A 25722-nucleotide genomic window follows, 5' to 3' on the forward strand; every position below is an offset into this window, starting at 1 on the left:
ATATCGGGATACAGGAGAGTCACCGCAAGTTCCTCCGGTTTACAGTAGGGGCACAGATCTATCAATATGTGGTGCTTCCATTTGGACTTTCTACTGCGCCCAGAGTGTTCACAAAGGTGATGGCGGTGGTTGTAGCCCACCTACGAACTCAGGGCTTGAGGCTGTATCCGTATTTAGACGATTGGCTCGTGGTGAGCCATGACAGGAGTTTACTTACCCGCCAAGTACAGATGCTGCTAGCCTTATTGGAGTGCCTCGGCATCAATGTGAATTGGAAGAAGTCGAGACTCGAACCCATGACTCGAGTGAACTTCATCGGAGCGATGCTGGACTTGGAATTGGCCAGGGTGTTCTTACCTGCGGAAAGAATTACCCAAATGCACGAACTCATACGTCACTTTCAGAGGACTCCACGGCAGCCAGCGGTTCGAATCCAGCGGATGTTGGGTTTGATGGCATCATGCACCGCAACGGTGTCACACACGCGCCTCCGTATGCGCACATTGCAGCATTGGTTTCTCCACAACTTCCGACCCAATGTGGATGGCCAGAATATGCACTTGACATTACCACAACATGTCCTCGCCAGCCTGGGGTGGTGGCTAGACATGGGCAATTTGGGCAAAGGAGTCGAGTTTGTGTCCAAGGAGCCCACCTCCCGGATAACGACAGATGCCTCGATGGCGGGCTGGGGTGCGCATTGCGCCAGCGTATGCGTGCAGGGGACATGGACCCAGTTGCAGAGACTTCAGCATATAAATTACTTGGAGCTATTGGCTGTGTTCCAGGGCCTAAGGGCATTCGAACCTATGATAAGGGGACGAGCAGTACAGCTGGAGTTAGACAACACGACGGCGATTGCCTACCTCAACCATCAAGGGGGGACAGTGTCACTGTCTCTTTGCCTACTTGCGAGGAAAATATGGGACTGGTGCATTCAACATTCAATTCACCCGGTAGCAATACACATAAAGGGTGTAGACAACTGCTTGGCCGACAGGCTCAGCAGGGACATCAGTTTCAACCAAAGACACGAGTGGGAAATCAACCCGATGTATCTCGACAGGGTGTTCGAGATCTGGGGGGTCCCATCGATAGACTTATTTGCCACGGTTGCCAACAAAAAGTGTGTCAATTATTGTTCGCGTGCGGGCATAGGCCAAGGATCCCTGGGGGATGCTTTTCAACGGGCCTGGAAGACGGGGCTGTTATATCTTTTTCCCCCGCTGCCGTTAATGGGCCGTGTGGTTGCGCAGATATTGCGGGACCAAACGAAATGCATACTTCTGGCCCCATGGTGGCCGCGCCAGCCGTGGTTTGCCACACTTCTGGGAATGTCTCATTCAGTGTTCCACAAGTTCCCCAAGGCTCCAAACCTGTTGCAAAGAGAACACGGAAAGGTGTTACACCCCGATGTGCACTCTCTCAAGCTGACCGCTTGGAGAATCAACTATTAAACAACATCTTACTAAACAGTAGGCGTGCGTCGACAAGACGCAGTTATGCCTGCAAGTGGAACCGCTTCAAGAGTTATATGAGGGGGAAGAGTGTCACGCCATTGCGTGTGACCCCTCGGGATGTGCTACGTTACCTGACATCGCTCAAACTGAGTGGATTGGCGAATGTCTCCATTAAGCTGCATTTGGCTGCAATCTCGTCAAAGCACAGGGGATGGGATGGGTCCACGGTTTTCTCCCACCCGGAATGTAAACGTTTCCTGAAAGGTGTTAATAACCTTTACCCGCCTGTGCGCAGCCCAATGGAGCAATGGAGTCTGTCTTTAGTACTCTCTGCCCTAACGGAGGCACCTTTTGAGCCACTGGCGACTGTTCCGCTGAAGTTTCTGACTTTGAAGGTGGCATTCTTGGTAGCCATTACATCGGCTAAGAGAGTGAGCGAGATGACGGCCCTGCGGATGGATAGACCCTACACTCAATTCTATCCACACAAGGTTGTGATGCGTCTCGATCCGAGATTCCTGCCGAAGGTGGTAACAGATTTCTACTTAAATCAAGACATAGTGCTACCAACTTTTTTCAGTAGTCCGGAGACGGACTTAGAGAAGGCCCTCCACACGTTGGACGTGCGTAGATCACTCCTATACTATTTGGAGAGAACTCATGACTTTAGGAAGAGTAAAAAGCTTTTTCTCTCCTTCCGGGGGCGTAGCAAGGGCTGTCCAATCTCTCGCCAGAGACTTGCTCACTGGCTAGTGGAACTGATTTTCCTCGCCTATAAAAGCCAGAAGATAACACCGCCAAAGACGGTTCGGGCTCACTCTACTAGGGCCTACGCAACGTCTGCGGCACATCTGTCAGGCATTAAAATGGCAGATGTCTGCCTGGCGGCGACATGGTCATCGCATCTACCATTCGTAAAGCATTATGCTTTGGATCTGCGGATGGCTAGGGAGGCGAATTTTGGAAGATCAGTGTTGAAACGTGTGTTGGCATAGCTGGGGGTCATCTGCACCCGCCTCCTTATGGGGTAGCTTGCTAAACACCCAGTTCTTATGGATACAATGGATCACAATCCAGATAAACAGGTTGCTTACCTGTAACTTATGATCTGTATGTGATCCGTTGTATTCATAAGTCCCTCCCAGCCGGCCCCGCTGCAGAATGCCTGGACTAGTGGATGCTGGTGTACGGATCGTCATTTATATGGCGGTCTGCGAGAAATCTGAAGGAGAGGCGCCCCAACCGTCGATTCTAACGGAAGCTGCAAGGCACGTGCAGACGGGCGGGGCGCGAAGAGGAGCTAGCTAGTCAGCCCGGGAGGTCCCTGCGCAGGCGCAGAAACCCCGGTTATTATGAATACAACGGATCACATCCAGATCATAAGTTACAGGTAAGCAACCTGTTTTTTTGTATGTTTATAACTGAGACTTAAATTCTTTTTAGTGATGGCATTATATACATTATTTTCCCATACAAAGTACAATAGTGTTCCAGTACTACAGAGAACTTCCTCTCAGACAAATGCCTTAGATGATATTCTATCTCAGTGCAATTTTCAAAACTAATGTGTAATAATCTTCTGTTCTAGTCCTGAATGCCGAGAGAAAATAAGTGAGCTCAACGTTGTTGAGAATTTGTTGGTGATTTTGCATGAATATGACTTGCTCTCTAAGCGGTAGGCACTTCCTTAACTTGTTTACATTTTGTGCTGGGGATTTCCAATCACTTAGCGGATGTTCATGTCGACTGTACTTTTTCTTTGACTATTTACTTTCTACTTATAGTGGTGTGCTGTTTTTTAGACATTTGAGGTATATTTCCAGATCTTGTACTTTAATCAACAGTGTACTGTTTCCATGTGGGGATTCAGTGTTTATGAAATTTAAAATGCACAGATCTGGCACTTTAATTAACAGCACACAGTATTTATGAAATTAAAAATGCAAGTCATACAAAGGTAGGCTGCACACTTACCAAGCCCGATGTGGGTTTTGCAAGTGTAGTACTCAAATGTTTGTGCATACTTTTGATGAATTCCAGTAGCACACTCTTGCATTTTCATGGAGCTCTTGCTTCAGTCAGCTTTGTACATTGACGATGAACATGACAAATATTTATATACTGCTTTTCAACCAAATTTCCCAAAGCAGTTTACATATAAACAAACAAACAAACATGGCTCCCTGTCCCCAAAGGGCTCACAGTCTTCATAGATAGACACCAGCAAAAACCACTGGAAGGAAGCTGTGCTGGGGATGGATAGGGCAGCTCATTCACATTATTACAAATGTCTCTTCTCTGCTTCTGCATGAAGGATGATGTGAGAAATAACATGAGAGAGATTTAAGGGAAAGTTCAGTCTTGAATGTAAAAAACATCCTAAGACTTAAAATGGTACAGCAAATAGAAATATAGCTTCCCTTTTCAGTTGTATATTAAATCTTCACGTATTGTTATAATGCACTGGAGTCACACACAAAAAGCTGTGGCTTCAGATGTGATATGTGCCACCTTGAAGCTGCCCTGGTAAGTGGACACTTGAAACTGTCCTAAATCCAAATGCAATCTAATGTGCAGGTGAAGAAAATCATTGCTTTAGTGGGTAGCATCCAGAGGACATCACTGGCACAATTTGTACCAGTTAAAGGCACCTTCCTTCATCATTCCCTCCTTCCTACTGAGTCCCTTGAGAAGCCATTGCTCAGGCCAGGAGACTTCTGGCAATGGTATGGGATACCATTGTGCGGAGGGTTGCAAGTGGAAGATGGATACCCAGAAACTGCAAGGTAAATCACAAACTGCAGAGTAAACCACTAGCGGAGGCACGACATTGTTTTGTTTTCAGATAATCCTCCCTCCCCCTGCAGTCTCTCATGCCATGTTCCATGCTATTGCCAAAGCTCCTCTGGCCCTTAGTAACTCTTGTTTTGAAGGTTCAGGGAATTGCAATAGAGAGGATGGGGTGAAGGAAGATGCCCTGCGCTGGTGCACATTTCACAGCCCTCGGGATGTTACTCAGTATGTTATGGCACTGGTGTTGCTTGGAAGTGGCTAGGTGGTAAAATAACTGGTTTTATGGCACTAGCATTTCTTCTGCATTGCTGTTGCTTGCATCACTGTTTAGGAACAACAACAAAAAAAACCAGTCTAAATTTTGAGGGTTTACATTTGATATTGGTTGAGCGAAAGTCAAAAAGGATCTAGACTTAACTTCAGTTCACCATTATTATAAGAATGAAGAAATGCATGTAGGACTTGTTAATATGAAGTATTGACTAATACAACATGGTAAGCTCAATCTTATTATTATTATTTAAATTAAGTATATTTATAGCAGCTGCTTGGATGCATAAGACATCTGAGGAGGCATGCCATGTGAGTTACTGAAACCAAAAATATGCTCACAGCATATGAGTGTTGAAATGAGTAAATGCTGTGATATCTGGGATTTAACAGGCAATTAATTGCTTGAATACTGGCCATTATTGGTTATCTTCTTTCAGGTTGACAGCAGAGTTGCTTCGCCTCCTCTGTGTGGAATCCCAGGTCAAAGAGCAAGTCAAAATGTATGAAGGTGTTCCCATCCTGCTTAGTTTGCTCCATTCAGATCACCTAAAACTGCTGTGGAGTGTAGTCTGGATTCTGGTCCAGGTGTGCGAAGATCCTGACACCAGTGTGGAAATTCGTATTTGGGGTGGTATCAAACAACTCCTTCATATTTTACAGGGGTAGGTTTCTCAGGACATCCGTAATGAAGCTACCTATAGACAATTTCTGATTCATACAAAGCTTTGTAGTGGGTCACAATCATATTCTTAAAAATAACGTTTATTCTCAGAGCATCTGTCCAACTTTATGTGAAAATTGGATCCCATTAAGGCAATGCTTTCACTTTCTAACCATTAGCCTTTATTGGAACATATGTTCTTTAAAAAGCTGTAAAATTTCAGGATATGACTAGCAAAATGCGTAAGTATACTAGTAACTATCACTGCTCAAAAAGTTCAAAGGTTTCAATAGATTTTGGTTATTTATAGCAATGTCCACAATTCAAATGTCTGTTACATATTCTTAGACAAAATGGACTGAATATAGATGTATGAACAACCCTTTAGCACTTCTAGCTTGCAAATGTTTGATATTTCAGTATATTAATGATTTTTAAAAATACTGTAGTAGTTGATCAAAATATATTAGCATATTAAAACATATTGCTTTATAATGAAAAACATGACGGTTTCCCAAGTGGTGTTTTTAAATCATATATTATATAGCTGAGTCTATCTACTGTATTTTTTATTTGAATACATGAACCAGAAATATTTTATCCACCTTTAAACATCTTTTTTACTCCATTCATCAATGTTGGCTGCTTTTTGTTTAGAATATTAAAGTTAGCAAATATATTTCTCTTTCTTATGGAGGGAACAACTGATATCCAGGATTTATTCTCATGTTCCAAACAATGGTCTAAAGTTATTGCGCTAAAAGTTTTATTCACACCATACTTCACATTATAATTTGGCTAAGTTACATATTGTAATTTCCACTAAGTTTTTATAGAGATTATCTTAAGCACCACACTGAAAAATAAAGTATTGATGCTCATGTTGTTTAATGATATATTTATTTATTTTCATTCAATTTATATACTGTCCTTCCTGAAATGGCTCAGGGTGGTTCATATCCAAAGTATTATCTACATTGTGATTTTAATTTTCCAGGGAGCGAAATTTATTTTCTGATCGTTCATCTATTGGAAGTTTATCTAGTGCAAATGCAGCAGGGAGAATCCAACAGCTTCGTTTATCAGAAGATTTAAGCCCTCATGAGATACAAGAAAATACATTCTCCCTTCAAGCAGGTACATACAATACTTAGGAACTGCACTATGATGCTTTGCCCTGAACAATACTATATGCCCAAGAAATGTAGAAAATGTTAGTAAAGAACATTTGTATGATCTCTTTTCAGAGACTGAATGATCAACACAGTAGATTGTGGTTTGGATGTATAATACTTAAAAAGGAACTCATGTACAGCTACAAGTATCAACTCACCACAAAACTTTGCATTATATCCCTGATGTGTGTTTATGTGCTATGTGAGCCTTTGGTTGAGTGTGATGAAAAAACAAATGGCAACAAAGACAGGAGTTCCTATTCAGAATTACTTATGAAATAAGACCCCAAGTTATTGATTTTTTCAGTTTTCTGGAGTTTGTTTGTGTGTGATCGGGGCAGTAGTGTTCAAGTTTCTCTCTTTAAAACTGTCACGGGTGCAATAAATCAAGCAGCAGAAGGAATGTGTAAGATAAGCTTTTACTAGAAGCAAGCAAAGTCAATGGAAAGTATCACCTTGAAATCGTCAGTCCATGAATCATAGTCAGGGGGCCACGTCCAATAAGGGTCAATTCTAGGAGAGGGGTCCATTGCCAGTCCTTAGTGCAGGGGGTGCTGAAGAGAGTCACGAGTTGATAGCCAGGCCGAGGGTCAAGAACACAGGAGTAATCAGGTACAAGGTGCACAAAGCAAAGAGCTGGAACTGCACGCCAAAGTGGTCAGTTGAAACCAGCATGAGGCAGAGGGAGCAGTCTGGCTTTATAGTTCTTCAAGGTTCTACACCAGGTGAAGCCAGTTAAGGCCCCCACCTGCCTTCTGCCTGCAAGTTCAGATGCCACCCCTGTCAGACTTTGCAGCCAACCTTGCAGCTGCTTTGCTGCCAACCTTTTGCAGCTGCTTCTACATTGCCCAACACACTGCTCCTTTTGGTGTTCTCTCCTGCATTGAACGTGGCTCACGGGTCTGTGAAGAAGGCAATGGCTCCCTGGCAACCACTTGCTGTACCCTAACCCGGCAACCTCTTGCTGTACTACAGCAGTTGAGTGCTTTGTCCAAGGTGCTTCCTCCTCAGCCTCCTGCTGGAGGATCCCCTTGGGGTGCTGTGAACCAGCAACTTCTTCATCTGAGTCCTCTGAGTCAGACAGACCACTACCTGACAAAAACTCTTAAAGTTTCAAGAGTTATTAGATGGTGAGAGTTCACTTTAATATTTTCATCAATATTTTCTGAGGTAGGTAGGAAAAGGGATCATGAAATAGCTTAAAAGGGGTCCTCGAAATTTATGGGGGCTGTTCTCTGTTTTATTACTGCTGTTATACAGAAACTGTGAATAGTGAGTCATTGGGACAATGGGATTGCAGGGGTTAAGTTCCCAGAGGCCTGAAAATTGCCCCTAAAACACCAAAAAAGGGGGTTAAAAGGTCAAAATAGTGCCCTATCGTGCTCTACGGGCCTCCAGCAATGCTTCCCTGAAGCCAGAAATAGCCTGTTCTTTCATTTCCCCCTTTGATTTTTTGCAGGTTTTTTCTCAAGAAAATGAGAAATAGAATGGTTCCTGCACTCAAAATGGTGGCTGGAAATGTCCACCAAGGTCATTTCCAGCCACCCCTGAACTCCGGATATGTGAGTTTAGCCCTTTTAAAACCAGATTTTTATCCATACACTTAGGTCGGGCATCTATTACCCGACCACGGATCTGCTAATCCGCTGATGCTTGATCCACAAATATTGAGGTTCTCCTGTATATCTAACAGTGAATATTGTTAGTTTATTGTATGACTGTATGTGCACATACAATGATCAGCAGATGAACAGATTTACTGTGCAGCTTAAGTATGATAAACCCCCCACACATCAAGAGCTTAGATGCGTCAACACCCCCCGCCAATCAGTTTCTGATTTCTGAGGGCCAAAAGGATAAGGACCCTTTTGTTCTCCCCTTACTCGCACCCTTGGCTTTTATAGAGAGACAGAAGGTATTTGCAGAAGGGGTGGAGTAGATGGAATCACTCAATCTGCCCCACAAAGCAGAACAGAAGGTTGCCAATTTCTTCCTTTTTTCCTCCTTAAGACCACTCCATCATCGGATCAAATGGGACAATTTTTTTTGGTCACATTAATACTTTAAATTTTCAGGTGTTCAGTTTAAGCCTGTGCAAGTTGGTAAAGTCAGGAGAGGATGTTTGAAATCCCGGTGCCTACCACAAGGAGGCAGCAGAAAGTGGGACAGTTGCTCCTGGCAGTGCAGTAGTGGCTCTTTAATTGCCAGCCCAGCACTGGGGCAGAGGGGCTGGGTGACTCAAGATAATCTTGGAAGCATCCGGGATGGGCCGAGAGTGATGCAGGGCAGCCTGGGAAAGTGCGCGGGGCAGCTGGGAGGAAGTGCAGGATGGCTGGGTACTGTAGATCTGGATAATGCTTCCAGACATTCATAATAGTGGGTTCTGCACCTGCGCAGATCAGCTTCGGTTGGAATTTGTTAGCTCCTCGTGACGTCTGCAACCACTGGCTGCACGTGACTGCAGTACCCTCTAGTGGCCGTTAGGCGTCCCTTTACTCAGTTTCTTGCTGACTGCCATAGAGATCAGTCCTCAGAAACAGTTTGCTCCTCGGAAAACAAACTTTTAATACTTTAAACTCCTTAAATTGACTACTGCCAACAGACTTAGGCAACTCTTTGGATTTCCCCTTTGTATTTGGCGATATCTCTGATTTTCCCTTTGACCACAGCACGGACTTAGACGACTCTTTAGATTTTCCCTTTGGATTTGGCGAAATCTCTGACTCATCTGGATCGTGATCCATTGCATTCATAATGAATGGGTTCTGCGCCTGCGCATGGACCTCACGGACCGATTAACTAGCTCCTCGTTCCGCCCCCAACTGCCATGCACGCAATCGTGCTTTTGTTATCCCAGGCAGTTGGGGGGCGCGTTTATTCAGTTTCTGTTAGACCGCCGTTGCATCTACACCTCGGACTGTTTGCTCCTCGGAAACTTTGTCCGACCAGCTGCTGCTGCTGCGCAAGGGAGGTCACCCGTTGCAGCGGGTACTTTGGCACAATTGACCCATTCCTGTGGGTTTAGGCATACACCATCTGTGGTATACCCGGTGGATTATGTGGAATACAAGATTTGGAAGGCACAGCGAGAAGAAGGTCTGCTTCAGCCACAGGAGAAGTCAGTATTGGTCCGGATGACACCTGAGACTGGCCGAACGGCCTCTACAGCAAGTCAAACTCTCCAGGCCATTACAGATATACAGAAAGAACAACATGCTACGCTGCCACGCATGCGGCAACGGGAAGCCCCTGACGTACATATTGAAGTGTCTAATTCGGGGGATGCTGATTCCTCTAATACATCTGACACGGATGATGATGACTCTATGGTGCCCACCGAACTTCAGGAGCCAGAGCTGCCAGCAGATGTGCTGCCAAATACCTTGGTTTCGCCAACAGAGGAATTAAAGTCCTATCATATCCAAATTCGTGAGATGGCAGAGGCTTCAGGACTTGAATTGAAGCAACCAGAGATGGATCTAAAGGACCCGGTCTATAACATGGTGGTGAGAGCAAAAGTTTCCCACCCGGTGTCACTACCCATGTTGCCAGCGATAACTAAAGTGGCTCAAAGTGCATGGGAGGTTTTACAAACATCTACAGCCACTTCACGTAAATTGGAGGGCTTATATCGTATGCAAGAGGAAGAGAACACCTACCTCATGAAACACCCGGTGCCAAACTCCTTGGTCGTGGAGTGCGCATCGTCAAAAGGTAGTCAGTGTCATTTCACGCCGAGTGATAAAGAAGGCAGAAAACTGGATGTGTTTGGCCGTAAGGTCTACTCAATGTCCAGTTTGGCGATAAAAATTGCTAACTATTCAGCTTGCTTGGCTAGGTACGGGCATCACCTCTGGGACGTTCTTTTCCAGGACTCGGCAACAATGACTCCATTGGAGTTTCAGGATGTGTTCAAACAGACTTATGAGAAAACCACAGTAGTTACCAGACATCTGTTGAGCACTTTCAAACACGTGGCAGAGATGGAATCTAGAGCTATGACTACTGCTATATCGCTCGATGCTATGCGTGGCTACGTTCCACGACCCTTCAGCAGGATATGTGGGAACAAATGGAGCACTTGCTTTTTGATGGCAAGGGGCTTTTCGCTGAGGCGACGGATACAACCATGCAGTCGTGGAAGCAATCAAAATTCACTGCTAAAACATTCATGGCTGCTATGGGTTTGGGGAGCCAGACATCCCGAAGCCGCTCCTATGGAAGGCAGCAAGGCCGTTCTAGTTACAGACAAGAAAGACGCGATTTCAGGAGGCAATTTAAGCCTTTCCAGTGTAATAAGCCTTATGCTCAGCGGCAAAGAGGACACAAACAAAACAAGGACCAGTCAAAAAAGTCTCTTTGATGTGCAGGTCCATCCACTTCAGCAGCAGACAGTAACACAAGCTTTAGAACCCAAGACCCACAAGACTGGTCTTGAGATTGCCAACATTACCATCAAGCTGGCAAGCCGTGTACAAGCATGGCACAATATAACATCAGATCAGTGGGTCCTAAAGATTATAAGGTCTGGCTACGCAATTGAGTTCAAGACTTTGCTGCCCTTTCAGGGAGTAAGGTTCACCAGACCAACTCAAGTACTATTAGATGAAGTACAAGTGTTACTGGAGAAACAGGTGATAATGCCTGTGAAGTGGGTGGACAGGACGAGGGGATTTTATTCGAGATATTTTCAAATCCCCCCCAAAAGATGGGGGCATAAGAGCGATTATGGACTTAAGGGAGCTCAATTGCTACGTGGACACCAGGAAATTCAGAATGATTACCCTCCAAGGGATATTGCACCTCTTAGTAAAAGAAGAGTGGGCAGCAACTCTAGATCTGAAAGATCCATATTTCCATATCGGAATACGCGGAAAACACCGCAAATTCTTTCGTTTCACCATAGGAGATACAGCATACCAGTATGCGGTTTTGCCATTCGGCCTATCCACGGCACCACGGGTATTTACCAAGGTAATGGCAGTGGTCATGGCATACTTAAGAACTCAAAAATAATAGTATATCCATATTTGGATGACTGGCTCCTGGTCAGAGACAGGAGAGAAGAGTTACTTTCGCAGATCTGCTTTGTACTACGCCTCCTAGAAGATTTGGGCATCGAGGTCAACTTAAAGAAGTCCAAGCTCGAACCCAAAAGACGGGTGAGTTACATTGGAGCGGATTTGGATATGCAGAAGAAGCAGGCCTATCTGCCAGAGGCCAGATATGTCCTCATCAGAGACATGGTTCATTTGTTTCAGAGGAAGCCCATGAAGCCGGCAGAAGCTATACAGAGGCTGCTTGTCGTCCTGCAATGCAATGGTGTGCAACACACGTCTTCACATGTGTACGCTACAGCTATGGTTCCTCAAGAACTTCAGACCAAATCGAGGCAGTCAGGGGAAGATGTTCACGCTACCATGTCAGGTGCTGAGCTCGCTGGATTGGTGGACAGTGTATCTCAATTTACGGGTGGGCATGCCATTCTACCCACAAAACCCCATGCGGACTTTGATGATGGACACCTCCTTATCGGGATGGGGGCACCCATTGTCAGCAACATCAGATGCAGGGGCAGTGGACCAGCCACCATCGGAGGAGGCACATAAATTATGTAGAGCTCCTAGCGGTGTTTTTGGCAATGCGGGAGTTACCAGCGCTACTTCAGGGGAGAGTGATACAAGTCCACTTGGACAATACAACAGCAATAGCTTACCTGAACAAACAAGGAGGAATGGTGCCGCATTCCTTATGCACACTAAGCCAGCAGATCTGGGTCTGGTGCATTTCTGAGGACATAACCCCAATTGCGATGCACATAAAAGGAGAGGACAATGTTCAAGTGGACTCCCTCAGTCGGGAGTTATTACACAACCAGCATCACGAGTGGGAGTTGAACATGGACTATCTGAAGAATGTGTTCAACGACTGAGGTTGGCCGAATATCGATCTGTTTGCAACTGCTGCAAACAGAAGGTGTCAGAAATATTGCTCGCATGCAGGGATCAGAAGGGATTCCCTAGGGGATGCTTTCCAGATCAAATGGACTGGAGATCTCTTCTACCTATTCCCGCCACAACCACTGATAACTCGAGTGATCACACAAATGCTCCGGGATGCCACGAGGGGCATCCTGATAACACCCTGGTGGCCAAGACAACAGTGATTCCCAGCGGTACTTCGAATGTTGCGGGGGAATTATCGCAAGTTTCCAAAACATCCTGTGTTATTGACACAGAGCCAGGGAACGCTACTGCACCTGCAACTGGAAATCTTGAGGTTGATGGCATGGCACATTGGTTATTGAAGTCCATATTATTGAACAATAGGAAACCTTCTACTCGTCTAAATTATGCAAGCAAGTGGAAGAGATTTAAGATCTTTGCAAGGCGCCATGGTTTCTTCGCAAAAAAGGCGACAGGCAGGCAGGTGCTGCTATATATGACGACTCTGAAAATGACAGGCCAAGAGAATGCGTCGCTAAGGGTCCATTTAGCATCAATTTCCTCTGAACACAGAGGTTGGGAGGGCTCCACGGTGTTCTCCCATCCAGAGTGCAAGAGATTCATTAAAGGGCTGAATAATTTGTTCCCACCGCTGTGGAAGCCTCAACGACAGTGGGATTTGACGTTGGTACTACAAGCTTTATCACAGCAGCCATTCGAACCTTTGGCATCAGCTTCCCTGAGGCAAAAAACTTTAAAGACTGTCTTCCTGGTCGCGATTACTATGGCTAGGAGGGTCAGTGTGCTGGCTGCCCTATGGGATGATCGCCCATATACACAGATATTTCCACATAAGGTAGTTATGCATTTGGATCCACAATTCCGACCAAAGGTGCCGACAGAATTTCATATGAATGCAGATATAGTGCTGCTGACCTTTTTTCAACATCCAGAAACTCAACTGGAGAGAACTATGCATTCCTTGGATGTTCGGCAGACGCTGTTATACTACCTAGCGGCTACAAAGCACATGCATAAAACACAAAAATTATTTGTATTATATAAAAGAAAGTCTAAGGGCTGTGCTGTTTCAAGACAACGCTTGTCTCAGTGGATAGTTCAGACGATAAGATTAGCTTATGCTGAACGAGGGGAAACTGCACCGAGAACCGTTACAGCGCATGCCACGAGGGCATATGCAACCTTGGCAGCAAACTTAGCAGGAGTTTCAATGACAGAGATCTGCAGAACAGCAACTTGGTCTTCAGAGCAGCCATTTATACATCATTATGCAATTGATCTGAGACAGACCAAAGAGGGGGCGTTTGGTCGGGCTGTTTTAAAGCATGTCCTGCCTTAAGGGAGCTTGCAGCCCACTGCCTGGAGTAGTAGCTGGCTATTCACCCATTCATTATGAATGCAACGGATCACGATCCAGATAAACAGCTTGCTTACCTGTAACAGATGATCTGGAGGTGATCCGTTGTATTCATAAAACCCGCCCAAACCTCCCCGTGAGGCTTAAGGCAGGGTGGAATGGTCTGTGAACTCACAAGCGATCACCTAAATAAACAGCAGGTGGTCCACCAGAAACTGAATAAATGCGCCCCAACTGCCTAGGATAACGAAAGCACGGTCGCGTGCATGGCAGTTGGGGGCGGAGCGAGGAGCTAGTTAATCGGTCCGTGAGGTCCCTGCGCAGGCGCAGAACCCATTCATTATGAATACAATGGATCACCTCCAGATCATCTGTTACAGGTAAGCAACCTGTTTTTCCTTTGACCACAGTATGAACAAACATTATACTTTCATTTTCCCATATGGACTAGACAATACGGTATTGTAAAAATAATAATAATATTTTTAAAAATTGTTTTTCTCCCATAGACATTACCACCCCCCCCATGAGTGGAAAAAAGGAAACAGTGGGAGAAAACCTTTAAAGGGTGTCATGATTGCCACGGAAAGCTCCCCTCTACTGATGGGCACGACCTCTGTTCTGTCTGGGGGAAATCCATAACACAAAGAGTTCTGTCTGCTCAACATTTAGTAAGCAGACGTTAAGGAACCGTGCCGCCCGCCTAAATATCTCCTTAATGGAGGAGACTCTTCTTCCAAAGAAGACCATCTCAGCACCGAGACCTGCACAGCTAATGTAGTCTAAAGTCTTGGCTGTGACAGCAAAGGCCACGACATCGACCGCTACGGTGTCTAGCAGCAACGCCCCATTTAAAAGGCAGGCGGCCTGTTGCGCCACCAAAAAAGAAAGGGCAAGGCTTCGAAACCGAAATCACTGGCTAAAAAGCATAATTAACAACATAAAGGTCAATGTAGCCATAGTGCTAGCCATACTCCTTTACCCACAGACCTCCAAACCTTAAGAGTCCACAGCATCGAGCAGTCTCTTTGTCCCCAGCACCAACCCCTGACAGTCTCCATCTACACCGTGCTCTGAGAAACCTTCTACTGCTTGACTCCAAGATGTCTCAACATTGAAAATAGCAAAGAAAAAGACCCCTTCAACATCGATGTTGACATCGAAGCCGACAGTTCCAGGATCGGCATCGAGCATACACAACACAACAAAAAATATAATAAATTCAATGGTAGCAGTCATCTCTGACACCGGACTCGACGGCGATATCGACATCGAGCCAACCCAGAACATCCAATACTTCAGTGTCAAGGATAGCCCTGGAAAGGCACAAGACTCCGACGACATGGAAGATAACACTTCCATACAAACACATGAACAGTCCACAACAAGACTTTCCTGCTTGCTGCATTCAGAGGAAAGTACATCCTCGACAGGTACCTTTCTGGGTTTCCAGGACCATAGCTTTGATGCTGAAGCTCAGATGACCTCGATACCAAAAACCCCATCATTCACAGCAAGGTAAACTCCAATAATGGGCTGCTTGCCCCACGGTGGAATGGGTGATTCCTACACCATCATCCAAGAAGAATACTCCCTCTTCAAGCAATGGATGAGAGAGAAGAATCAACAACACACAATTCAGAAGCAGCAGAAAGAATCCGCTGTTCAAATGAATCCCATTGAAATACATCAGAAGGCAACCACTGTACAAACCTATCCAATTTAAACACGACAACGAACAGTTTCACTCCAGGCCAATTTTCCACCCAGACCAACCTTACCACCTTGACAGAAACTTTGCCAAGCAACCACACAGACAAGTGCAGCTCAAACTTCCATCCCAACACCTTTGGCTGCTGTGGATGACTCACCTGTTGCCTTCTCTTCAGATGGAGACTACGCTGAACGTTATGCGTCAGACACAACAGAGCCTGATGTAGAAGATACAGTACTTCCTGAACCAAGTTCTGATGTGGCCATCACCCCGAACACCTCACCCATGGAGGAGATGAAGGGCTATCATCAGCAAGTTGCAGAAATGGCACAAGTCTTAGGGTTAGACCAGAAACATAAAACCACTGAATTGGATGATCCGGTCAATAATATGATGAAAACAGCCACGGGATTACAACCTGTCTACATTCCTATGCTACCTCATATCTCCAGAGCAGCCAAGTCAGCTTGGGAGGTTCTCCAAACTTCAACACCCACCTCCAAGTGCCTGGAGGCACTGTACCGTATACAGGAGGAAGACAACAAATATCTGATACGCCATCCCACACCAAATCCCTTGGTGGTTGATTGTGCCACAACATCCAATGGAGGAAGACAGCACACTACACCAGTGGACAAAGGAAGTCAAAAGCTGGATGTGCTAGGCAGACGTACTTACTCTATGGCTTGCCTTTCTATTAAAATTGCTAACTATATAGCCTGTCAGGCCAAGTGTACACATTCCCTTTGGGAAAACCTGTTTGACTTGCGGACTTCACTGGAACCAACAGACCTAAGAAGTTTGAGACCACATTTATAAGAACAGCAGTAGCAACTCGCCAACAACTGGCAAATGCCAAGCATTTGGCGGAATCTGAGTCACGTACCTTAACTTCCTCCATTGTTCTGAGCAAACATGCCTGGCTAAGGGATACAGGCCTACAGCAGGATATGAAAGATTATATCAAATCACTACCCTTTGAAGGGAAAGGACTTTTCTCAGACAGCACTGATGGAACAATGGAAAAAATCAAGGATTATGGCACGCTCCTTCACAACTCAAAAATACACTAGATACCAACCTTACCAACAGTATCAGAAAAAGCAAAATCTTTACCACCAAAACGACCGCAAGGAGTACAGGTGGCCACACCAACGCTATAATAAAAAGCCTTTCTACACCAGGAACAAGCCAAATCAGACAAGACGCAATAAGGCTCCACAGCAATCCAAGCAGCAGCTTTGATCTGGGCCAGAGCCCACCTGCAGACTGGAATGCGCTTCTCCGCAACTACAGCAATAGTGGAAACAAAGAACCAATGAACACCTGCGCGAGGAAAACCATCTCCTTGATGCCAGCAGGATAACCATCAAACTGGCAAGCCATGCTCAAGCGTGGCACCGTATAACATCAGACCAGTGGGTCTTACGCATAATCACAAAGGGTTATGTGATGGAATTTATGGGAAATCCACCATTCACAGGTGTGAAGTTCACTCCTGAAACGGCAATATTGCGGGAGGAGGGACAACAGCTATTGCTAAAGGAAGCAATTTCTCCAGTGCAGTGGGCTCACAGCCAGACAGGATTTTACTCCCAATACTTTCAAATCCCCAAACGGGATGGGGGCATATGACCAATAATGGACTTGCGGTGCCTGAATCAATACATCGAGGTACAAAAATTCCGTATGACAACGTTGTAAGCCATCCTTCCACTACTCCACGAGGAGCAATGGAATGCAATGCTCGACCTCAAGGATGCGTACTTCCATGTCGGAATACAGGAGAGTCATCGCAAATATCTCTGCTTCACTATGGGGTTGGAGATCTATCAATACAACGTGTTACCCTTCGGACTAGTCACCACTCCAAGGGTATTCACGAAGTGCATGGCTATCATAGTGGCCTACCTCAGGGTACAGGGTCTGTCGGTACATCTCTCTCTAGATGATTGACTCCTCACAGCCAAAATGGAGTAACAGCTTCTTGCCTGCATAGATGTGGTGACAGTGCTATTGCAAGATTTGGGAATCCAAATCAATTTGAAAAAGTCATTCCTGAAACTGTCGGCTTGCTTACAGTACGGCTAGATATGGGCACGGCTAGATATGGTGACACAGATGGCTTATCTTCCGGAGGAGCGCTACGAGCATATACGAGTGCTCATCAACGCGTTCCTGGCAACTCCAAAACAGAAGACAAGAAATATACAGGTACTATTAGACCTGATGTCTTCTTGTACCACAACAGCCCCTTATGCAAAACTAAGGATGCGCATATTACAACTATGGTTTCTTCGCTCCTTCCACCTGAGGTCCAAACCACAATCCAAAAGGATCCTAGTCCCCGAGAATGTACTATCCTTCTTGCACTGGTGGACTAAGAAGAAGAAGCACCTACTGAAAGGAGTACCCTTCCGAAAGCCACTACCCACCTTAACGGTAACTTCAGATGCCTCCATGAAAGGATTGGAAGCCCACCTGGCAGAGCACAAACCACATGGCCTCTGGTCCCCGAAAGAGGCTCGTCTTCACATCAACTTTCTGGAACTCTTGGCAGCTTACAAAGCCCTTCGAGCTTTTCAGGAACACATTGCGGGGCACATCGTCCAACATCAAATAGACAACACTATGGTCATTGCCTATGTAAACAAACGAGGCGGAACAGTATCTAGGTCTCTCTGCAACCTCAGCCTCCAACTTTGGAACTGGTGCATTCCCCGACAGATCCACCTAGTGGTGATTCATATCAAAGGGTCCCTGAACTGCCTAGCAGACTCACTGAGTGGTGACCTGGTACTACTACAACACCACAAATGGGAGCTGAACCCAATAATCCTGGAACGTCAATTTCCATCACGGGGACGACCAGAAGTAGACCTATTCGTGATGGCACAAAACAAGAAATGTGGCCTATATTGTTCCAGAATGGGTCAGGGAATACTGTCCAAGGGTGATACTTTTCAGTATCAGTGGACCAAGGGTATGTTCTGCGCTTATCCGCCAATTCCTCTACTATCCAGAGTAGTTGCAAAACTGCTACAAGATCGGACATGAGCCATTGTAGTTGCACCATGGTGATGTCATGGCTCAGACTTCTCACTCAGAAGAGTCAGAAGAGGAACGGGAGGATCGCCTGGTAGTGAGGGCTCAGAGGCACAGCAACAGGATTTGGCAGGGAGACCAGACTCTGGAGCTGAGGAATCGGAACAGCTGCCAGACATGGAGGCTGATTAGGAGGAGGCTGGGATTTCACCTGTCTTGAGAAGACATCTCAAGAGGAAATCTCAGTTGGAGACACGCAGGCGCAGGAGATCACAAGAGAGGAAGCAGAAGTACTGACTCAGGGAAGCCTGATTGGCTGCTGGTTCTCTTGAGCTATATATTAAGCAGTCTGTGACTTGCACAGATGCTGTTAGCAACTATCGCTGACCGTGGACCGTGTTTCTATGTTGAATTCTTCAACTTTTTCAAGTTCCAGTTTGCCCTTGTTCCGTTCCTTCCTGCTCTGTGTTCTTGTTCCGTTAATTCCTTGCTCTGGTGTTCTTTGTTCTATTTTATTCCTTGCTCTGTTGGTTTTCTTTTCAGTTATTACTCAATTATTGTAGAGGGGGGTACCTAGTTCAGTTCCGGGGACTTGATTCGTTTACTATTATTTTCTTTGTGAGCCTTTCGTTTTCCTTCGTGCAGCTTCTCTGCTACTTTCTGTTTAACTCATGGGGGAGAGCTGAAGGGATTGTAAATCCTGTTGGGTTAGCCAACAGATTTACGACAGGTGGCCAGGGCAACCATGGTACACGCAACTACTCAGACTATTTGAGGGGATATACAGAAGACTCCCTCGGTGGGCGGATCAGATATCTCAGGATCAAGGCCGCATACTGCACCCAAATTTATCAGTCCTGAATCTCACCACATGGAGGATAGGCTTCTAAAGAAAATCCTCCTCAACACCCGAAAGGCATCTACCAGACGCAACTACAGAGCTACGTGGCGCCAGTTCTGTTCACATGCTGCCTCCCAGGGATTCGAGCCCAGAGAAGCGAACTTGAAAGCTGTACTCCTATATCTTACCACCCTAAAGAGGGAAGGCCTAGCCAATATCTCCGTAAGGGTGCATATGGTAGCGACATCGGCACGCCACAGCAGATGGGATGGTAAAACTATGTTCACTCACCCCAAATGTAAGGACTTCCTAAGGGGTATTAATAACCTTTATCCACCTGTAAGATCGCCTATGGAGAAATGGAGTCTGTCTCTAGTGCTAGCAGCACTGACAGAGGCACCTTTCGAACTGATGGCAGCGGCTTCGTTGAAGTGGACAACTCTCAAAGTGCTTTTCCTGGTGGCTATAACCACTGCAAAGCGGGTTAGTGAGCTCAGGACACTTCAAATAGATGAGCCCTACACTAAATTTTATCCCGATCGGGTTATCATGCACTTAGACCCTGACTTCAGACCGAAGATTGTTTCAGACTTCCACCTGAACACGGACATTGTGTTGCGTACCTTCTTCCAAAATCCATCATCACCACTGGACCAAGCAATGCATTCACTGGATGTCTGCAGGGATCTGCTCTACTACCTCAAGGCGACCCATCACATCTGAAAAATGAAACATCTGTTCGTATGTGAGAAGGGTAGACATAAAGGACTCTCACTGGCTCGGCAGAAGCTCTCCTTTTGGCTGGTAGAGCTAATTAAGATGGCATATGACCAACAATGGGTCACTCCACCAGCCTCAATACGGGCTTATTCCACTAGAGCGTATGCTGCCTCGGCGGCACATCTGGCAGGCATCAGATTCCAGGACACTTGCACAGCTGCTACCTGGGCTTCTCATCAGTCCTTTGTCAAGCAGTATGCCTTGGACCTATGGGCAATGGCAGAATTTGGATGGGCAGTCCTTAAAAGAGTACTGCAGGAGCTTGCAGCACCCACCACCAACTAAGTAGCTCATAATTCACCCACTATTATGAATGTCTGGAACCACTATCCAGATAAACAGGTTGCTCACCGGTAACGGATGAGCTACTAGTGGTTCCATGACATTCATAAAACCCGCCCACCCATCCCTACTGCAACACGGATGCATAACTGGAAACAGAAATGCTTAGAATTGCCAGTCTGGCTAGTCGCCCATCAAGAAACTGAGTAAAGGGATGCCTAACCGCCACTAGAAGATACTGCAGTCACTTGCAGCCGGTGGTTGCAGGCGTCAAGAGGAGCTAACTAATTCCAGCCGAAGCTGATCTGCGCAGGCACAGAACCCACTATTATGAATGTCATGGAACCACTAGCAGATCATCTGTTACAGGTAAGCAACCTGTTTTTCCCTTCTCCCCTGACTTTACTGACTTGCACAGGCCTAGTTCAATTAAACATCTTTGGTGTAAAAATTTAATGTGTAAAGTGCGCTGGTGACATAATTTACACTTCAGATGAAAGTTCAAAAAGTAAAGTTGGTTATTTCTGCAAACTGATACATGTAACAGATTCTTCCTACTCTGTAATTATTCTCAAAAGCAATGTAAAATGAATATTTATCATGTTTTATTCTAGCTTGTTGTGCTGCAATTACTGAATTGGTTCTTAATGATACCAATGCTCACCAAGTAGTTCAGGTGAGAAATCTTTGTCCAACTACCTTTTAGTGATGTACTTGTTCATCTTCTAATATTTAATTTTTCATTATGCTCTTATTTGGGTGTAGATGCAAACGAAATCTTTGTAGACCTCTTAATTGATATTGAACTAATGTTTAGACATTTGGGTAGCATCCATAGCAAGAAGTGCATGAAAGGAATACTTCTGTTTGCACATGGCAGGGGAGAAGCAATTTTCACCAACTCTGTCTTTACCTGTGCTCACTTAAAATACATCCTGATGGTCTTGTAATAAGGGACTGCACAGGGAAGGGAGATTTGGAGAAACTCACTACCTCTCCTATGTGTGAGTGGAGTAAGATGTGTATTAGGCTCATGCACATCTTACTCTGGATTTTTCCCTTTATATGTGCATGGGCAGGTTCACACATAATGCCAAACCATAAATTAATGTTTAGACCAGGGTTTCTCAACGTGTGGGTCCCCAGATGTTATTGGACTTCAGCCCCCATAATTCCCAACCAAAGGCCACTAGGGCTGGGGATTATGGGAGTTGAAGTCCAGTAACATCTGGGGACCCACACGTTGAGAAACCCTGGTTTAGACTCTGTGTGAGTGTTGGTTGTGGGTGAGTAGTTCAAATATCATGTAAACAATTATTTGGCACTATGCAAGCAAGCCGTAAGCTCATGCTTACCCTCCCCCTTCCCTTTGCATTCACCATTCAATTAGCTATTTTCTGGTTTGTCATTCCATCTGAACTGACAAACTGTAGTTTACACTTCTCTGCAAACCCTAATTTCCTCAACTAGTTTGCAGGACAGGTGCAAACCGTAGTTGCTGTTTTAGATGTAACAACAAACTATGGATCTGGATTGTAATCCATTGTATTTATAAGGAATGGAGTTCTGTGCCTGCGCAGGGACCTCACGGGTAATTGACTAGCTCCTCGTGGTGCCCACTCTGCCCTGCACATGCTCTGTGCTTTCTCAGTTTCTTTTTGACCACCAAAGTGTTAACACCTCATTGCTGGCTCGGTATAACTAGATTCAATTGACTAAAAGGGGGAAAAGGAAATATATTAGTTGTGAAGTTCCTATAGACAGACTGCGTTTGACTTATTTAATGGAATGCAGACTGGTTTAGGTTTTTTTGGAACTTTCTAAAAGCACTTTGAGGCTTCTGCCTCAGGGCACACCCTTAACAGCAATGGATGCCAAGAAAAGGTTGAAACATGTGGACTGCCGAGCTAAACTAGCATTGACTGACCATCATGATTCTTGTTTGCTGTGCTTTTAGGGGAACAGCACAACTCAGCAGCTTGCAAAATAGACTGTTCTTTTCCCAAGCAAACACAAAAATCAAGTGCTATGACTCCAAGTGGTGCTTTATGATGAAGCGCTTCATCCTCTGATGCCGAGATCAAATTACCCCTCAACATCAGGGTTGAAATCGAGTTGAAGCATAAGGGGCGGGATGGCACAATTGTTTTCTCCCATCTGGACTGCAAACAATTTCTATAGGGTGTGAACAACTTATACCCACCAATATGGAAACCAACAGAGCTATGGAGTTTGTCCTTAGTTTTGTCAATACTCATTTTAACCTCCTTAATGAGGCTCCCCTCAAGTGGGTCACCTTGAAAACTGTTTTCCTGGTAGCGATCATGACTGCAAGACTTGTAAGTGAGCTGACGGCATTGCGCATGGACATTCCTTATACACAGTTCTAACCACATAAAGTAGTTATGCATAAACAGTGGGTTCTGTGCCTGTGCAGATCAGCTTCGGGAAGAATTCGTTAGCTCCTCACAACTGCAGTTCCCTCTAGCGGCGGTTGGGCGTCCCTTTATTCAGTTTCTTTCTGACCGCCATAACGATCAATCCTCAGAAACAGTTTGCTCCTCGGAGGAAAGTTTGTTACTCTTAAATTTAATCTTTTGACTGAAAACGGACTTTGATGATTCTTTGGATATTCCTTTGGATTTGGCACTATTTCTGTCTTTCTCCTTTCTCGACTTCTGGATACTGACTTTGACGACTCATTTCATTATTCCTTTGGATTTGGTGCAATCTCGGTCTCCCTTTGAACACGGAACAGACAACTACACTAATCTTCTTTAACGGATGACTGCTCTGATCTTCTTTCAGCAAATATGAGTGGTTCGGGCAAGGCGGGTAAGGACAAAACTACTTTCAAGTGGTGCGGCAATTGCAGTGGCAAAATCCCCTCAACGGACAGCCATGCCCTCTGCTAATTCTGTTTGAGGGAAACACATGATACGAAAGCCTGTTCCGTCTGCATTACCTTTAATAAACAGATGTTAAAAAACCGTGTGGTGTGCCTTAAGGTATACTTACTTGAGGAGTCTCTTTTGCCCAGGACTACTTCCACAGTGCCCACGGTGGGTCCTGCACCTAAACTGCAGTCTAAATCCCCGGCAAAGTTGGGGAAACCTTCGGCCTCGAGCGCCTCAATGTTGACCGCTTTGGCGTCAGGTGGCTTGGCCCCATTTAAGCAGCTGGAGGGCCCACAGTCAAGCCCAAAGAGGAAGAACAAGGACAAGGCTTCGGCGCGGGAACCATTGCTGAAGAAGCATAAGCGTGGACACAAACAGCACCATAGCCATAGTGCTGCTCATACCCCGTCGACTTCAGGCCTACAAACTTTGGAGACGCCTTGGCATCGAGCAGCTTCGTTCTCCCCAGCGCCTACGCCACGTCAGTTGCCACCGACACCTCGCTCCCAGACGCATACCACTTGGCATCGGCATACCGCTCGATATTGAGAACACTCAACATTGAAGGAGATAGGAATGGAGCCCATTGGGCCCGTGTTGAAACCTAAGGCTTCCAAGGGTGCTTCAACATCGGGCCATGCCAATGCATTGGGGTGGCATCGGAACCGACAGTTGCAATAATATTGGACACGGAGCTCTATGTCGATGCCGACAGATGATCTGGTAGTGGTTCCATACATTCATAACACCCACCCATCCTTCCCACTGTGTATGTGGCAAGCCACTGTACCACCATGTGCCATGCTGCCAAATCGGCCATCAAGAAACTGAATAAAGTGACACCCAACCGCCGCTATAGGGAACTGCAGTCACGTGCAACTGGCAGTTGCTGGCGTCATGAGGAACTAACAAATTCTTCCCAAAGCTGATCTCTGCAGGAGCAGAACCCACTGTTTATGAATGTATGGAACCACTACCAGATCATCTGTTACAGATAAGCAACCTGTTTCTCCCGTGTGCAGCTCCATTGAACAATGGAGTTTATTGTTGGTTCTAGCAGCCTTGACTAAACAGCCATTTGAACCAATGTTCAAAGCTCCAGCTAAACCTGTTAGTCTAAAGACTGCTTTTTTGTTGCCTATAACAACATGATTTGTGAGTGAGCTCAATGTGCTACGCATTGATGTCTCAGACACAAAATTCCATCCTGATAAGATAGTACTAAGATCGGACCCAAATTTCCCCCCAAAAATCATATCTTGCATATTAATCAGGATATTGTGCTACCTATTTTTTCAGGAATTCTGAAACTTGCTTGGAAAAGTCAGTGCATTCCTTAGATGTACATAGAGCCCTTGTATTCTATTTGCAATTGAACGTTCCTTCAGTAAAATGAAACACCTGTTTCTGGCATACAGGGGGAAGATGAAAGGCAGATGCATTTCTAGACAAAGTGTCATATTGGATAGTTGAACTAAACTGTTCTCCAGGAATGTGTCTAAGCCTCTTTTAAAGCCATCCAAGCTAGTGGCCATCACCACATCCCATGGCAAATAACTCTGTAGATTAATTATGCACTGTTTGAAAAAGTACTTCCTCTTGTCAGTCTTAAATTTCCCAACCTTCAGTTTCATGGGATGACCCCTGGTTCTAGTGGTGTGTGTGTGTGTGTGTGTGTGTGTGTGTATTTGAGAGAGAGAGATTTCTCTCTGTCCACTCTTTCCACTCCATGCATAATTTTATACACCTCAATCATGTCTCCCCTTAGTTGCCTCTTTTCCAAGGTAACGAGTCCCAGATGATGTAGCCTAACTTCATAAGGAAGGTGCTTCAGGTCCCTGATCATCCTGGTTGCCCTCTTCTGCACCTTTTCTAGTTCTACAATATCCTTATTAAGATACGGTGACCAAAGCTGTACACAGCTTTGGACATTTGCATGGCGGCCACTTGGCCATATGAACACAATTTTGTCAAACATTATGCCATAGATCTTTGCTCTGCAGCACAGGCTAATTTTGGGAGAAGTGTATTGAAGAGGGTTCTCCCCTAATTTACTGGACACTTCCAGACTGACAGCTTGTTAATCACCCACTACTATGAATGCTAACAGATCATGATCCAGATAAACAGGTTGCTTACCTGTAACTGATTATTTGGAAATGATCCGTTGTCATTCATTAGACTCCTCCAGCCTTCCCCACTGCAGTATGTGAAGCCATGTATTATTTTTTTGATGGTGTGGGGGGACTGAAACATGACTTGCCTTGTTTGGTGATAACACTGTCCACTTCATGGATAGCTTTAAGGAAGTGAGAGGGAAAGGATACCTAACCGCAAAAAGAAATGGACATGCACCACCTACAAGGGGTGATACCAGGTGCCATGTGTAGCTAATGAATTCTGCCCAAATGATCTTGCACAGGCGCAGCACCCCACTATTATGCATGACAACGGTTCACTTCCAGATCATCAGTTACA

At 45.4% G+C, this 25722-nt stretch overlaps 1 protein-coding gene across 1 annotated transcript in view; it reads left to right on the forward strand.

Moving 5' to 3' along the window:
* Positions 1-25722, forward strand: part of NEK10 (NIMA related kinase 10) — a 192594-nt gene that overhangs the window by 30760 nt on the left and 136112 nt on the right. The window contains exons 11-14 of the mRNA XM_053263336.1: positions 3049-3135; positions 4964-5188; positions 6185-6324; positions 20962-21023. Coding sequence (XP_053119311.1) covers positions 3049-3135; positions 4964-5188; positions 6185-6324; positions 20962-21023 — 514 coding nt within the window. The remainder of the gene's footprint in view (positions 1-3048; positions 3136-4963; positions 5189-6184; positions 6325-20961; positions 21024-25722) is intronic.

The sequence above is a fragment of the Hemicordylus capensis genome, chromosome 6 (assembly GCF_027244095.1).
Source record: "Hemicordylus capensis ecotype Gifberg chromosome 6, rHemCap1.1.pri, whole genome shotgun sequence".
Classification (NCBI taxonomy): domain Eukaryota; kingdom Metazoa; phylum Chordata; class Lepidosauria; order Squamata; family Cordylidae; genus Hemicordylus; species Hemicordylus capensis.